At 39.2% G+C, this 13388-nt stretch overlaps 1 protein-coding gene across 1 annotated transcript; it reads left to right on the forward strand.

Annotated features, from left to right (window-relative positions):
- Nucleotides 1–481: 481 nt before the first annotated feature.
- Nucleotides 482–12612, forward strand: mfsd2ab (major facilitator superfamily domain containing 2ab). Its single transcript, XM_027006342.2, has 14 exons — nt 482–720; nt 1990–2115; nt 3578–3702; nt 6930–7053; nt 7143–7221; nt 7316–7485; nt 7643–7733; nt 8373–8491; nt 8691–8774; nt 9500–9583; nt 9783–9895; nt 9971–10114; nt 10442–10630; nt 10883–12612. Exons 1-14 carry the CDS (start codon nt 631–633, stop codon nt 10938–10940), a joined length of 1596 nt encoding a protein of 531 aa, XP_026862143.2. The 5' UTR covers nt 482–630; the 3' UTR covers nt 10941–12612.
- Nucleotides 12613–13388: the final 776 nt, after the last annotated feature.

Here is a 13388-nt window from a genome sequence, read left to right on the forward strand (position 1 = left end):
TCCAATTTTTCCACTTAGCCTTTTCCTGTGCATAGTAGTCCACAAATATGCAGACTTCACAGATTTTCAGATGAATATAGTCGATTATATAGACAATAATATACTATAGAGGAGAGTAGCAAGCAGTCACATTTACTCAGGCACGTGTACTTTAGTAAGTATTTTCAATTCATGATCCTTTTCTTATACTCAAGTATATTTTTGAGGAAAGGAACATATTTTATTTATTTATTAATTTTTTTGAAACTCTTATTAAGGATTTTTAGATACTATTTTTTCTGCTATTTTAGTCTTTAACTACAGTCACAATACTTGAAGGAATTTTTTTTTAAATCGTCTACTTAGTTGGCAGTTTCATCACTGTAAAAGCGTAACTTCCAAGTTACGTCAAACCCGACGGTCTGGCGGATGATGTGACGACAGAATGAAATGAGACGCACATAGGGCACTATAGAAGGCATGAATGGGTAGAGGGCGGGGTCTCATGCCTGAGTTATTATAGTCGGGTCAGAGAGTAGCATTGTGTATGAATTAAGTTTAAGGAACGCAACACTTAAAACGATCGCAAAGAGGAGTGCAAATTTACTTTCGGTTACATTTAAGTCTTTCATTAGACATAATTTCAGCGAGATGGCAAGAGGAGAAGGAGAAGGACAGTATTCAAACGCGAGTCTCTTGCATCAAAGCGCCGAATGCGAATCAGTTTCTAAGATTTCTAAGGTAAGACAGTAACAATATTAATCCTGTTAAATGAGAGTATGGCACATTCCGTGGTTTTTCATAGTCTCATGTATTGGTTTATTTTAATAGTTTGAGGCAGCCTGTTTAAATGATTTGAAGGGCATGGCACGGCGGGCGTGGGCATAGCCTGCTAGTACATCATTTTGGGTTCTCTTTTTATCTATATTTGTGAACTAATTAGCGAAGATGCTTGTGTGATAGCTACTTACTGCGCGACGTTTAAAACTGGTTTCTTATATACCTATAAGTGATTTGAACTTTAAACCTACCATTCTATTTATGTCTGTAAATGAAACTTAACAATGTGTTAAAATATAAAAAAATGTGTGTAGTTTGCTTCAAGTTTTAGCTAAAATAGCTCATTTAAAATTCCCCACAAGCTTCAGCTCTAAATAAATGTAAGAGCGCCTCAGCATTTGGCGAGGATAGCCTACGTGTCATTTGTGAATCTCAAACTACCGCCTTGAACTTATGGGTGTTGATAACGTAGCTAACTGTACTTTAGGTTAGATAAATTAGTTTGGGATAGGCAAGCCGCGCAGCTACATATTCCAAATAAACAAAAGTTTGTGTATTTAAGGTGAATTGTTTGTATGCTGTATGTAGGCATTCCACAACCTGTGCCTTGAATAGTGTCAACTTCTTAGTGAGGGCTACACTTAAAGCTGACTCGACTCGTCTCTTAATTTGTCGAGATTTCTTTAAAATCGTCGTCTTCATGCATTTATCCTAAAACTCCTATTTGGTTGTTCACATAACAGAAACTTAACTAGACATCGTTAACAAATTATACTTTTGCGCATGAAGGAATATTTTGAGTTGTCCTTCAGTTTCATGCTTACCCTTAAATGGACAAGTAGATTTCAGGTTTTTCTGGTTCTCGTCTCTTTTTTTGGGGGGGGGAAGTGAGGCTCTCTAGCTAATTTAATAATTAATGATCAAGCATTGTGTTTTGTGTGTATGCTGTATCTCTGAAAAACCCAAGCCTCACTTAAGCTTAACACCAGTCATTGGCTTCTAAGATTTTAGTGTCACTGCTCTGAGAATTAGTTAACAAGAATCTATTGGAAGCTCGATTCCAAGAGCATCAGATGTTTTCAGGTAAAGCAGTCTACCACTTAAGAGGAAAAAAACCCCTCATTATTCTAAAATGTTTTCTGCTGTTTATATCATGTTTCAAATACTGATAGTAGTACAGTATAAAGTTTAAGTTTTACATGTCTCTTATTTTTCCCTGTTTTCTTTCAGTGCGAGCCAAAAGGTCACTTGTCAGTGTGCAGTAAACTGTGCTATGCCATAGGAGGAGCACCCTACCAAATCACAGGGTGTGCCCTGGGCTTCTTCCTCCAGATTTATCTCCTGGATGTTGCCCTGGTGCGTTCATTTATCATTATACTACATTAAGGGGGGCAATAATTAATTTTTATAATCAAAAGTAGCAAAGCACTTTATGAAAGTGATGATTTATTTATTTTGTTTTTACATTTTTCAATAAAGTGCATGTAGATGAAGATTAAGATTGCGTGGTATTGCTCAAATGAGCCAGTTAACAACAGCAACAACAACAAAAAAGTGCTGCGAATAACCATCATAGTACAATCAGGTTATCTGTGTAGAAACATGCACCAGCCCATGATCATGTAAAATTCTTCAGGGTTGACCAAGGTCTGTGGTTGGAACTCTTAAGCCAGTAACAAAAAACTGCACATGCATTATACAAATGCCACAGAGAGTTTCGAAAGGTTTCTTTTTACAAATACGTAGCTCCCTGGCGGGAGATTTTGTAATTAAGCGCAATACTTGGCCATATGAGCTTTCATTTCTAAACTACAGGAGCCAGTAAGACCACAGTAGACCACTGTGCTGGAAAATGAATAGGTGGAAAAGGTCTTCTATGTGGTTGACTTGTAGGGAACTGCTGCAACCTTAAGTTACTTTGCTAGATTTAAGGGCATGAATGCCAGTGGCTTAGTGTGTTTGGCATTTATCATGTTGCTAAGCAAGCGCAACCGCAGTAGTCCAGCTCTCCAAGAGTCTGGGTTGACACTCCCTACTGAGGCCTATGAGTAACAGCTGATTATGCCACACTGTCTGATGGAGCGCTTGTAATCAGTCTCATTGTACACTCAGCCTTGCCAGAGTGCTTCCTAGCAGGAGAGTAAACATAATGCCAGCAGAACACATTGTCATCTTGGTGCTGTGCACCCTTTGTGACCTCCGCAGGAGGTCAGTATTCTTTCTAGAACTGCTTAGACATCTGTGCTGCACCAATCCTGCAGTCTAACATTTTGCGATGCTCTGAATGATGAATGGGAAGTATATTATTTTTCTTGGAATAAAATCAGGATTGGGGTACATTTGAATATCTCACTGATGGTTTCAGATTATTTTACAATAACAGTAAAGTTGAATTCCATATTGTATATAGTGTAAAAATGTTTATACTGTTCATGACCATATCTTTTTCTTGCTTTGCTTTTCATCCCAGTTCAATCTAAAGCATGGGGGGGGGTCTTCTAGTACAAACAACACAACATAAATAACCATTTAGAGCCTAAGGGTGTTGATCTGTCTCAGTGGCAGAGGGTATGACTTTTCAGCTATTGATCAGAGAGTAATGTGCGATAAATTCTTCAAGGTTGTAGAAAGTCCAGCATGACACAGTTTTAAATAAAACCCAGAGCTAATTTGGGATGTCGCAATGTTCCATTCTGTTTTGACTGTTGACTCTAGCGGGAGGTTTTTTGTTGTTGTTGTTTATTTGTTTTGTAAAGACTGTACACAGATGTTTGTTTTGAAATTAAGCACTAGTTACTCTCCTCTCTGTGTTCTTTAGCTGGATCCATTCTATGCTTCCATTATCCTGTTTGTGGGGCGAGCATGGGATGCCATCACTGACCCCACTGTCGGCTTCCTGGTCAGTCGCAGCCCCTGGACCAGATTTGGGAGAATGATGCCTTGGTATGTGTTTGACAGCTATGGTGCTGGAGAATTTTCTTTTACTGCACCTAAATATTCAGCTTGTTTTCTATTCCCTTTTTTTTCTCAAAAGAGTTGAGTGCTTTCCTACTTAAATTGTCCTCTGAGTAAGAAATCCCTTGGAGGGTGCACAAGTTCCCATGAGTAACTCTAGTACACTCTAGCAGAGGTTTTTATTTTGAATGTTTGTGCTACCAAGTTTAGTTTCCCCCTGCAATAATCTCATGCTCTCCTTAAGGTTATTTTACTGAAAGAGGATAGAAAGAGTACTGGTTATACCCAGCTTTTTTGCATCACCCAAATGATTTTTTCAAACTAGACATTTGTTTTCCTTTTGTGCCAGTGGTTTTTGATGTCCTGGGAACTATTCCCTCAGATGCCAAGTGTAGTTAAACACCTTGTCTGTGCCAAAAAAAAGTCATGTTGAGTCAAAGTTTGTTTCTTTGCCTTGGGGGACGCTGAGCTCTGAATTTAGTCCAAATGCAGTGATGGGGGTTAAGTGACTGAGGAGTTGGGGAGTGGTTTTAGAGAGGGGCATGAGCTGTGTCCAGGGCAGCAGAAGCTCAGCCCATCACTAAAAGCTCAGCCCATCTTACTGCTAAATGTGGCTGTAAAGATTAAGCAAGGTAACCAGCTGCAACATATCCATGCTGCAAAATGTCAATCTTGCCATATGGACATATATATCCATACCTGGTAATTGTGCAATTAGAAATTTAAACACAACTTTGCCTTTTCTGTGTATGAATTAGTTATAGCCATTAGTTTTGATAGTCTAAAATAAGTTTGTGTATTTCCAATGTGAAAGAGTGAGATTTTAAACTTCATAGCCCCTCACTGGAAGTATAAATGTAAAACATTTTACATGTGAACTTGAGTTGGCTGTCTATATGAAATTGTGGTTTTCTTTCTTTCTTTCTCTTGGACATCTTTTATTTATTTGTTTGTTTGTTTGTTTATTTATTTGCTGCGTATTTACTACTCTTTAACCTTTGTTTACAGAAAGTGGTGGTGTAGCCCGTACAGTGAATGTGAGGGTCTGGTGTAAATAATCTTGTGTAAATAAGCTTCCAAAACAATGTGGGTTGTGTCAGGGCTGCCCTAGTATAGCAGGTTGCATAAGGACAGACGGCTTTGCTAGTGCGTTTCTGCATGGCTGGCTATGAGCAATTTTAGTCTGTGGCCATGGGAGCTCCACCCCCCCCCCCCTACTTTTGCTAGTGCCATCTGTACACCCGTAGAAATGTGGGCACAGTCCCATCTGAACCACAGCATACGTTTTCCTACTCACTCGAAGGTTGTTGTATACATACAAGCACATGCACGCACACACAATTGCACTGTAGTCTGGGTCTCTGGAAGGTTGTGTTAACACGCAGGAGCCTGCAAGGCATATCACCTAATCAGAAATAAGAAGAGCCTGGGAGTAGGAAGCAGTGTGGGGGAAGGGAAAGGAATGTGACTCTTTATACTGACTGAACTCTGTGGTGCTTATGGAAGTGAAAGTAGCCAGATTTTTCCATTTTCACTTGCCCACAGCCTATAGCACTAACAATGTATCTGAAGACCCACGCCTGGCATCTGGGTTTCATTAGGACACTGATGAGGCAATATGCAGGATGTTTCCATGCTGATCTTCTCTCGGGAAAGATCATTAGTGAGTGCTGATTTCCATGAGCTCTCCCGCTCAGGAATTTCTTAGGAATAAGATGAAATGAAATAGCAAAACAGATCTTACCAGATCACATCTGGAGGTATATAGATATGTGTGTAGCATTGTGAATGCGATCCGAACTTAGATTGAAGTTCTGCTGAAATGTAATATGTGGTGTTTTCATGTCAAGCAAAAAGTCAGAAGCCTGTAAGATTTAGGAGGAAAATCTGATTTGACTGGCTGTCACCTAAGAATAGTAAATACCTTTACAATGATTGAGGAAAAAACGAAAATTCTATGAATAGCAAGACTGTGAGCTTTTGCCTTCAGGCCAGGGAGGATTTTGGCTTGAGTGACGCACATGCAAATTGCAAACCCTTGACTGGTCCAGCCCACAACACACCACTACTCTTGCTCCAATCAGAACCTACGAAAAGCAACCATGCCCTTCCTGATTGAAAGGCACAAGGAATTCTTGGGAGGTCACTTGCGGTCAAATAGAACCTGGGTTATGTATAGAGTAAAAAGTAGCTCTATATAAACAAAATGTAGTTCAATCTTACCTTTTATTTGTGCTTTTTAGTGAAAGTTCCACTAATCCTTGACAAACAACAAGGTTCTGGTATTGTTTATAAATACTGTTTAAAAAACATCTAAAGCACTGTGTTGCAGTATGCTGTGAAATGCTCGCTGTAACGAAATTTAAGAGGAAAAAAAAAGGGGAAAAGGTGATTAGTAATGTGGGTATTGTAGTGAAACTCTAGCTGGGTAATGCAGCTGGTTTCTCTACAGTACACACCACACAAGTCACACCTCTTTTTACGGTTGCTATCTATATTTATATAATAATAATAATAATAATAATAATATTTTTCCAATAAAATTAACCTAACCTCCTAACCACATTTCAGTAAATGTTTTGCCTCAGCCAAGGCTGCATAATGAATCAGCATTCCAAGAATCAATAATAATTGCTAACAAGGGCTTGTATGAGCTCTGGGAATGTAATTCATACAAGTAAGGCCTGTATTCACATGAAACGGACAGATACTAGTCTGGTTTGGCCAAATGTGTTAACAAATGATCCCATTTAGTCATACTGTAATTATTATTATTTTTCTGTAATTCAAGTATACTACATTTTATAACTCACACTGGTTAATGAGTCTTCATACTCTCCGGCATGTCCTAAATGTTGCTATATGTAGAAACCATGCACAATCAGAAGTATTCAATTGCAGGATATGATGATATGTTTCACTTTATGACAGCACTCTGAGTCATTTTCAGTCTCCTGCACAGGAAGAATAGGGTTGGGGTTGTGTTTTGTTAGTTAAAAATTCCTTTCCATTAAAACATGTTTCAATATATCCTGACTAAGCACGCCTAACTTGCATAGTGGGTGAAAAAATGAACCAGTGATTTTTATTCTTTTCGATTTCACTTAGGAAAATTGGTCCATCCTTAAATCTGGGCAATTATCTTGGTTTTCTGTAGTACATTATTGCGTAAAAGTCAATAGTCATGATTACAGCTCTAATCGTTTTCTTTGCAGGATTGCACTGTCCACCCCTTTTGCAGTAGTGTGTTACTTTCTCATCTGGTATGTGCCCCCCATTGATCAGGGAAAAGTCATCTGGTACCTTCTCTTCTACTGTCTCTTCCAAACCCTGCAGACAGTAAGTTTCAACCTTGTTCTTTAGCATCCGTGATAACTGAGTACGAGTGAGAATTTGGTGATTTTGTTTTCTTGTTTCTCCTAATATAGTGCTTCCATGTACCATACTCTGCCCTCACCATGTTCATTAGTTCAGAGCAGAAGGAGAGAGATTCAGCCACCGCCTATCGTAAGTTCTGTTCAAAGTCCCAGTTATGGTGCGCCCTCATATGTTTACAGGCTGCTCTCTAAATACTGTCCCACCATCAACCCTTCACATTCAGGTATGACGGTAGAAGTTCTGGGAACAGTTATTGGCACTGGCATTCAAGGCCAGATTGTGGGGTTAGCCACAGCTCCCTGCATACCAGTTGGGGAGGATCTCAACTCTACTAGCCAGGTTTTTGGACTTGAGGTCAACATCAGCCAGCCGCAAATTTCACTTGACGATACGGTAAGTCATGGCACTCTGAGAAATTGTGTGCAGTCTCTTACAAAATCTTTCATTAAGTCTTCTTTTGACTGCTAACTCAGTTAAGGATACGTGTTGCTACTGGCATCACCTTAAAATGTGTAATGTATACTTTTTTTTCCCCCTCTCCTTCCTTTAGAGACAAGCTTACATGATTGCATCTGGTGTTATTTGTGCCATCTATGTCCTGTGTGCCATTACCCTCTTCTGTGGTGTTAAAGAACAAAAAGGTGAATCTCTATATTATACATTAATTCACACTTGGTGTTCCTGAGCTCCCACCTCATTGAGCTTCTCATATTGGCAAACATGGATTTCATAGAGAATTAATAATATCTGCAGCTTTAAAGCATGGATCAATTCATATTTCCTGTTACTGATCTAATTTTGTAGGCCCTGGGTTTTCCAGTGGTGTCAGATTGCTCAGGGTCAGTAGCTGACTTCAGTCAGTGTTCCTATCCTGAAAGAAGCACTAGGTAAACTTGGAAGGGTATTTTCACATTGGTCATGGAGATGCACCTAAAATGGGGTCCACAATTAGGACCATCGTGTAGTTTCACTTCAGAATAAAAGTCATTTAACAAGTCAGTCATTGTTCGGTGAGCTATTCCTTGGGGGACAGGAGAGCACAGCATGGGTCTGTGCACAGTGATGCCACTCTTACTCAACAGTAACATTCTGATAAAGTACACATTCATTCTGTTTCAGCTGTGCAGACAGCTGGGTCTAATACAAGCACTATAGATGTTCAATAACTCTTACTGATGGAGTGTTTGCAGCAGTCTTATTAATATCACAACCATTTGTGTGTGTTGTAAGTCATACCAGTCCTTTGGCCTCTAAAATATGGTGTGTCTTTGTATTGGCAGATAGCAGCAGTGTGAGAACAGAGCCCATGTCCTTCTTCCAGGGCATCCGTCTGGTGATGGGTAATGGGCCATATGCCAAGTTGGTGATGGGCTTCCTCTTCACCTCACTGGCATTCATGGTGAGTGCTGCCCCACATTGGTGTCTGCCTGGGGGCCTGCTTTACAGAAGTGCTGTTTGTTTTTGTGGGTTTCAGGTGAGCCATCTAGGCCACCTCCCATCTGGGTGTGTGAGCCTCAGAGCATGGCAGCTCCTCTTAGCTGACATTAGCAGGCGATGTGCTTGTTGGGATTTGCTAATATCTGTTCTCTTTCATGCAGTTGCTGGAGGGCAACTTTGCACTGTTCTGTTGCTACACCCTAGGGTTCAGAGACCACTTTCAGAATGTCCTACTGGTTGTTATGGTAAGCAGCACTATGACAGCAATCTCCAAGGACAATAGCCACTATGAGAAAATTAATATATATAAGTAGTGCCATCTCTCCTGGGTAGAGGAGGAAATTGGACTATGGCTTTTGGTAATGCCATGTGACTGAACAATAAACATTTACCATGTGTTACCTTCCACTATATTCCAAGATCAAATGAATCATTTACAGTGCAATTATTGGCATGGTAATGACTGCTTATCAACGGGTAAATGCCGAGGACAGCAGTCATTACCAGTCAAACATCCCGAAGAAATTCATTTGTTTAAGTTTAGAGGTGAGATGTTTGCATAACAGTTTTGTTCAGGGGATTTTTAAGATGCGTTCAAACCTTAGGCCATTCAGAATAACTGGGACATTGACACAAACCTGCATGGTTCTAGTTTGTACTTGTGTTCATCTGTGATGATCTTGCTGAAGGGCAGTGGTTATATAACTGATGTCTCTGGGAGGCAGCTGTTCTCTATGTTCAGATGACAAGCTAGCATGGCAGATGTGAAGATATGAACCAATGATAAAACAACAAGATATATGTAAACATAGTGTTCATTTTATGTGAGCTGAGGCCCACCAAAAATGGTGGCCCCTTCAGCTTGCCGTACAGTTGCCCCGTCAATATGAAAAGCAAGTCACACAATTTCTTGATTTAGTGCATGATTATGTGCCCCATTTATTCTGATCATTGCCTTTGTTGTCTCTAGCTCTCTGCCACGCTCACCATTCCCTTCTGGCAGTGGTTCCTCACTCGATTTGGAAAGAAAACTGCTGTTTTCGTTGGGACTACAGTAAGTGTTGAAGAGTAGCAACTTGCAGCAGTGTCTGAAAATGGTCAAAACTTTGGTTTGCATTTTATTTATAATCAAGGTCAAGGTCTGTTCTAACATCAAAGCTATTGATTTCAAATAGCCCCCTAGAAACATCCAGTGTTTCTCACTATTAGTCAGGAATTTCTGCAAAATTGTCCTGTTTGCGTGCTATCCACAGTCAGTGATGCCATTCATGATCACAATGGTCCTGTTGGAAAGTAATCTCATTGTGACATATGTGATCTCCTTTGCTGCCGGCGTCAGTATCGCAGCGGCCTTTCTCTTACCCTGGTGAGTGTGGGCCAGTGATATAACTAAGGAAACTGATATAGATGCCTTCCATAAGCTAACAGTTGTGTGTTGCAGGTCCATGCTTCCAGATGTGGTTGATGATTTTAAAGTACAAAATCCAAGCTCTCAAGGACATGAAGCCATCTTTTACTCCTTCTATGTTTTCTTCACAAAGTTTGCTTCTGGAGTCTCCTTGGGAATATCAACCCTCAGCCTAGAGTAAGGCATGCACACACATGTATGCACATGCACACTCACAAATTGTATACACATGCATACATCTTGTTGCATTTCTTCCTTGGTTGAATGTCCATATTGACGTTAGAAGTAAGATTTAGTCAGGCTAATTGGGCTGAGGAGGTTGCCTTTTCATTCACATACACCCAGTCTTTATGGCTGTCTAAATGATGCATATGTCCACTCAGAGAGCAGCCATTAAGGCGTATCACCATACTGAATGCACACAGTTGCTTTATGACCTGTCATGAGGTTGGATTTAACTGCATGACCAACTGAGCTTTGTTTTCTCTTGTTGCTTTCAAAAAGTTTTGCTGGTTATGTAACGAGGGGGTGCACACAGCCAGCCGAGGTGGATATTACACTCAAGGTTCTGGTCTCCGCTGCTCCCATTTTTCTCATCATCATAGGACTGATCATATTTGTCACTTACCCCATTAATGAAAAGAAGCGTCAGAGCAACCGCAAACTGCTCAAGGAACTACTCAGGGATCAACGGTAATGCTCTAACCATAAGCTTACAAGTGCTTTTGCCATAGACATTTCCCCTTTTGAGGCCTGTACACTGTGCAGTTTAGAGTTTCTGTCTTTAACACATCATCTGTAGGAATGCTTAACTATGCACTAGGGTTCTCAGTCAGTTCGTAATATATTTTTCTTACTGGCAAATGTTCATTTTTTCTTCCAATCTGTAAGGCTTCCATGGAAATTATTTGTTTCTCATTCTCATTTTCTTTTCTTTTTTTTTAGGCAGAACGAGTTAGACTCAGAAACGGACTCTATAGAGACAGACAGAAGTGTGGTATAAAACCACAAGAGTGAATAGGGCATTCTCACATTTGCATTGGACAAGAAGGATGACACAAGAAGGGATCACACATGCAGAAATTAGGGCCAGCATGCCTATTGGCCTTATGGTCATCTGCCTTGTCTACAGCCCTTACAAAAACCTCAAATGGATGATCTTGGAGTCACTTCACTGTGTCATTCAGTGTTGAAAACAAAGCATCTTGACCATTTACAGCTCCCAAAAAACCTTGCAAGCTATATGAGCGTGTTCAGTTAATGTTACTCACTAGAACAGGATTAGTGAAATGTCCTGAAGCAGACATTTTTCACTTAAAGCACAAGATTCTCACATTGCACTACCAGATTCTTCACCTGTATGAGAGTGAGGAGAAATGTCAGTGTGCTAACATCTAACATTTTTATGTCTCTTCTTTTGATGTTATATTCCAACACATTTCAGACATCAAGGGTACCTTATAATGAAACAACTACTTAATATTATTCGTTCAGAAAAATATATTGTACAGAATATTTTTTGCGCTGTTGCCAAATACCAGCAGTAAACATTTGCGTGGGATTTACAGCACAGTTAGAACAGTTTACAGACTAAGGGTGGTGTGCACATGTGTCTGAGTGCCTTGATTCAAAACACAAAGCCTTTATAAAGCAGTTTCTGACTGAGATTGCAATTTTGTATGTGATCTCAGTGACTGTGATTTTTGCTGCACTTGTTTATGCTGCACTTCAAATGAAAGGTGAGTTTAGGCCACATCCAATCTACCTAAGGCGAATTCCCCACTGCTTTCAGCAGAAGGGAAATATTTACCTAACTGAAGCAGTTTCTCTACCATCTAAATGCTCAAACTACTGAGCCTTGGGTGTACCAACATCAACAGTATTGGGCCTGTACTGTCGACTGCTTCCAGTATGAACAAAGTTCTATAAGTCGTTAAATCTTTTGTTATTTTGTTAATATTCTGTTCATTTTATTTTGCTTTAATATTGATGCACTCTGCCCTATGACGCGTCCTTGGCATATTTAAGGGAAAGAACAAGAAAAGATGGATTCAGTGGAACTGACTGAAGGATGGAGATCTACATCTGAAATCCCTGTGTTGTCAAATAACGATTGATGGTTATGTATTCACGTTTTGTACATTATCTTGATTGGGGGACTCCCAAAAAGTGCTTCTATTTTTATGAGCAAAAGTCTAGAGTTTTTGTATTAGTATTGTTCTTGTTAACACTGGTTACCTATATGTAAAGTTATTTGATTCAGTTCACTTGAATAATATTGATAAAATAACAAAGTAAATACTGATTAACAAGCTCTACTAGTGATACTAGCAGCCAAACCCAAGACAGGTTTTTTTTTGGGGGGGGTGGGGGGTTGGACTTGTGTGGCATGTGAATATATATGCGTATATTGCTTTTGATTCAGTAAAAAAACCAAAACAATCATAAGGTATTTAGAAATGCACTAAGATTTCTTCAACCCGGACACCATAGCGCACTGTTGTAAATCTGTTTGTTTATTTATATGTATATATAATATATGTGCAGTCCTGTAGAAATTCTTTTGGCGATTTTGACTGGGAATGAACACATTCTTGTAGTTATTTAAAATGGTGACAACTGGAAAAGTAAAAAATGAATGATTAATAAATACTAATTCTTAAATTGTATCTGGATTAAGAATTCTCTGTCTTTAATTCATTTTTTTGTCACTTCTGAAATATGTCTCCTGTACAGTGTAAGTCAGATATTCAAGTTGTGAATAGGTTAAAATAATGAAGCCATGGATAACATTTTGATTACACTCATTCTTACCCCTATGATGATTATGCTTGGACCCATGCAAATTGAACAGAAAATGTTACTGTGGAGTATCTGCATTTATTTATAACTAATGAGCTTTATAGGTGAAGGCTCTTTCCCTTACTATAATCTTACTAATTCTAGGAACTAAGAGAAACCCTGAATTTTGAGAATGCACCAGGCATGGTGGGTTATAGTATTCAGTGAGTTCACAGTTATTGTGGGGCCAGACCCTTTAAAGCTTTATACATCAACAAGAGTATTTCAAAGTTGATTTGAAATTTAAATTGGAGCCAGTGCAGAACAGAAAGAACAGGGTTAATCTGGTCAAACCTTCTAGCTCTTGTAAGGACTCTGGCTGCTGCATTCTGTACAAGTTGGATTTTAACCAATTTCAGAGCATCCAAAAAGAAGACTATTACAATAATCCAACCTTGATACCAAGGACCAATCTCTGCATCTGAAGAAAGTAAATATCTCAGTTTACGTAAACAGAAAATGTACTTTATCTATTATGTAAATAGAAAGGGAGAGTTACATTACATATGTGAGTGTCAAATCAGAGTCAATAATAACACCAATTTTTTTTTTTTTACAATTGTTTTGGGTATAAGATTTAGAATATTAGACAACTTGCTTCTTGCTGCCT

Source organism: Electrophorus electricus, chromosome 8 (genome assembly GCF_013358815.1).
Source record: "Electrophorus electricus isolate fEleEle1 chromosome 8, fEleEle1.pri, whole genome shotgun sequence".
In the NCBI taxonomy this organism is placed as follows: Eukaryota; Metazoa; Chordata; class Actinopteri; order Gymnotiformes; family Gymnotidae; genus Electrophorus; species Electrophorus electricus.

Bases quoted from the DNA above. Each gene is read 5' to 3' on its own strand.
- mfsd2ab (XM_027006342.2), top strand. From the start codon at position 631: ATGGCAAGAGGAGAAGGAGAAGGACAGTATTCAAACGCGAGTCTCTTG. The intron at 7,734-8,372 runs GTGAATCTCTAT...TTGTATTGGCAG, and splicing joins TGGTGTTAAAGAACAAAAAG to ATAGCAGCAGTGTGAGAACA. The intron at 8,775-9,499 runs GTAAGCAGCACT...TGTTGTCTCTAG, and splicing joins ATGTCCTACTGGTTGTTATG to CTCTCTGCCACGCTCACCAT.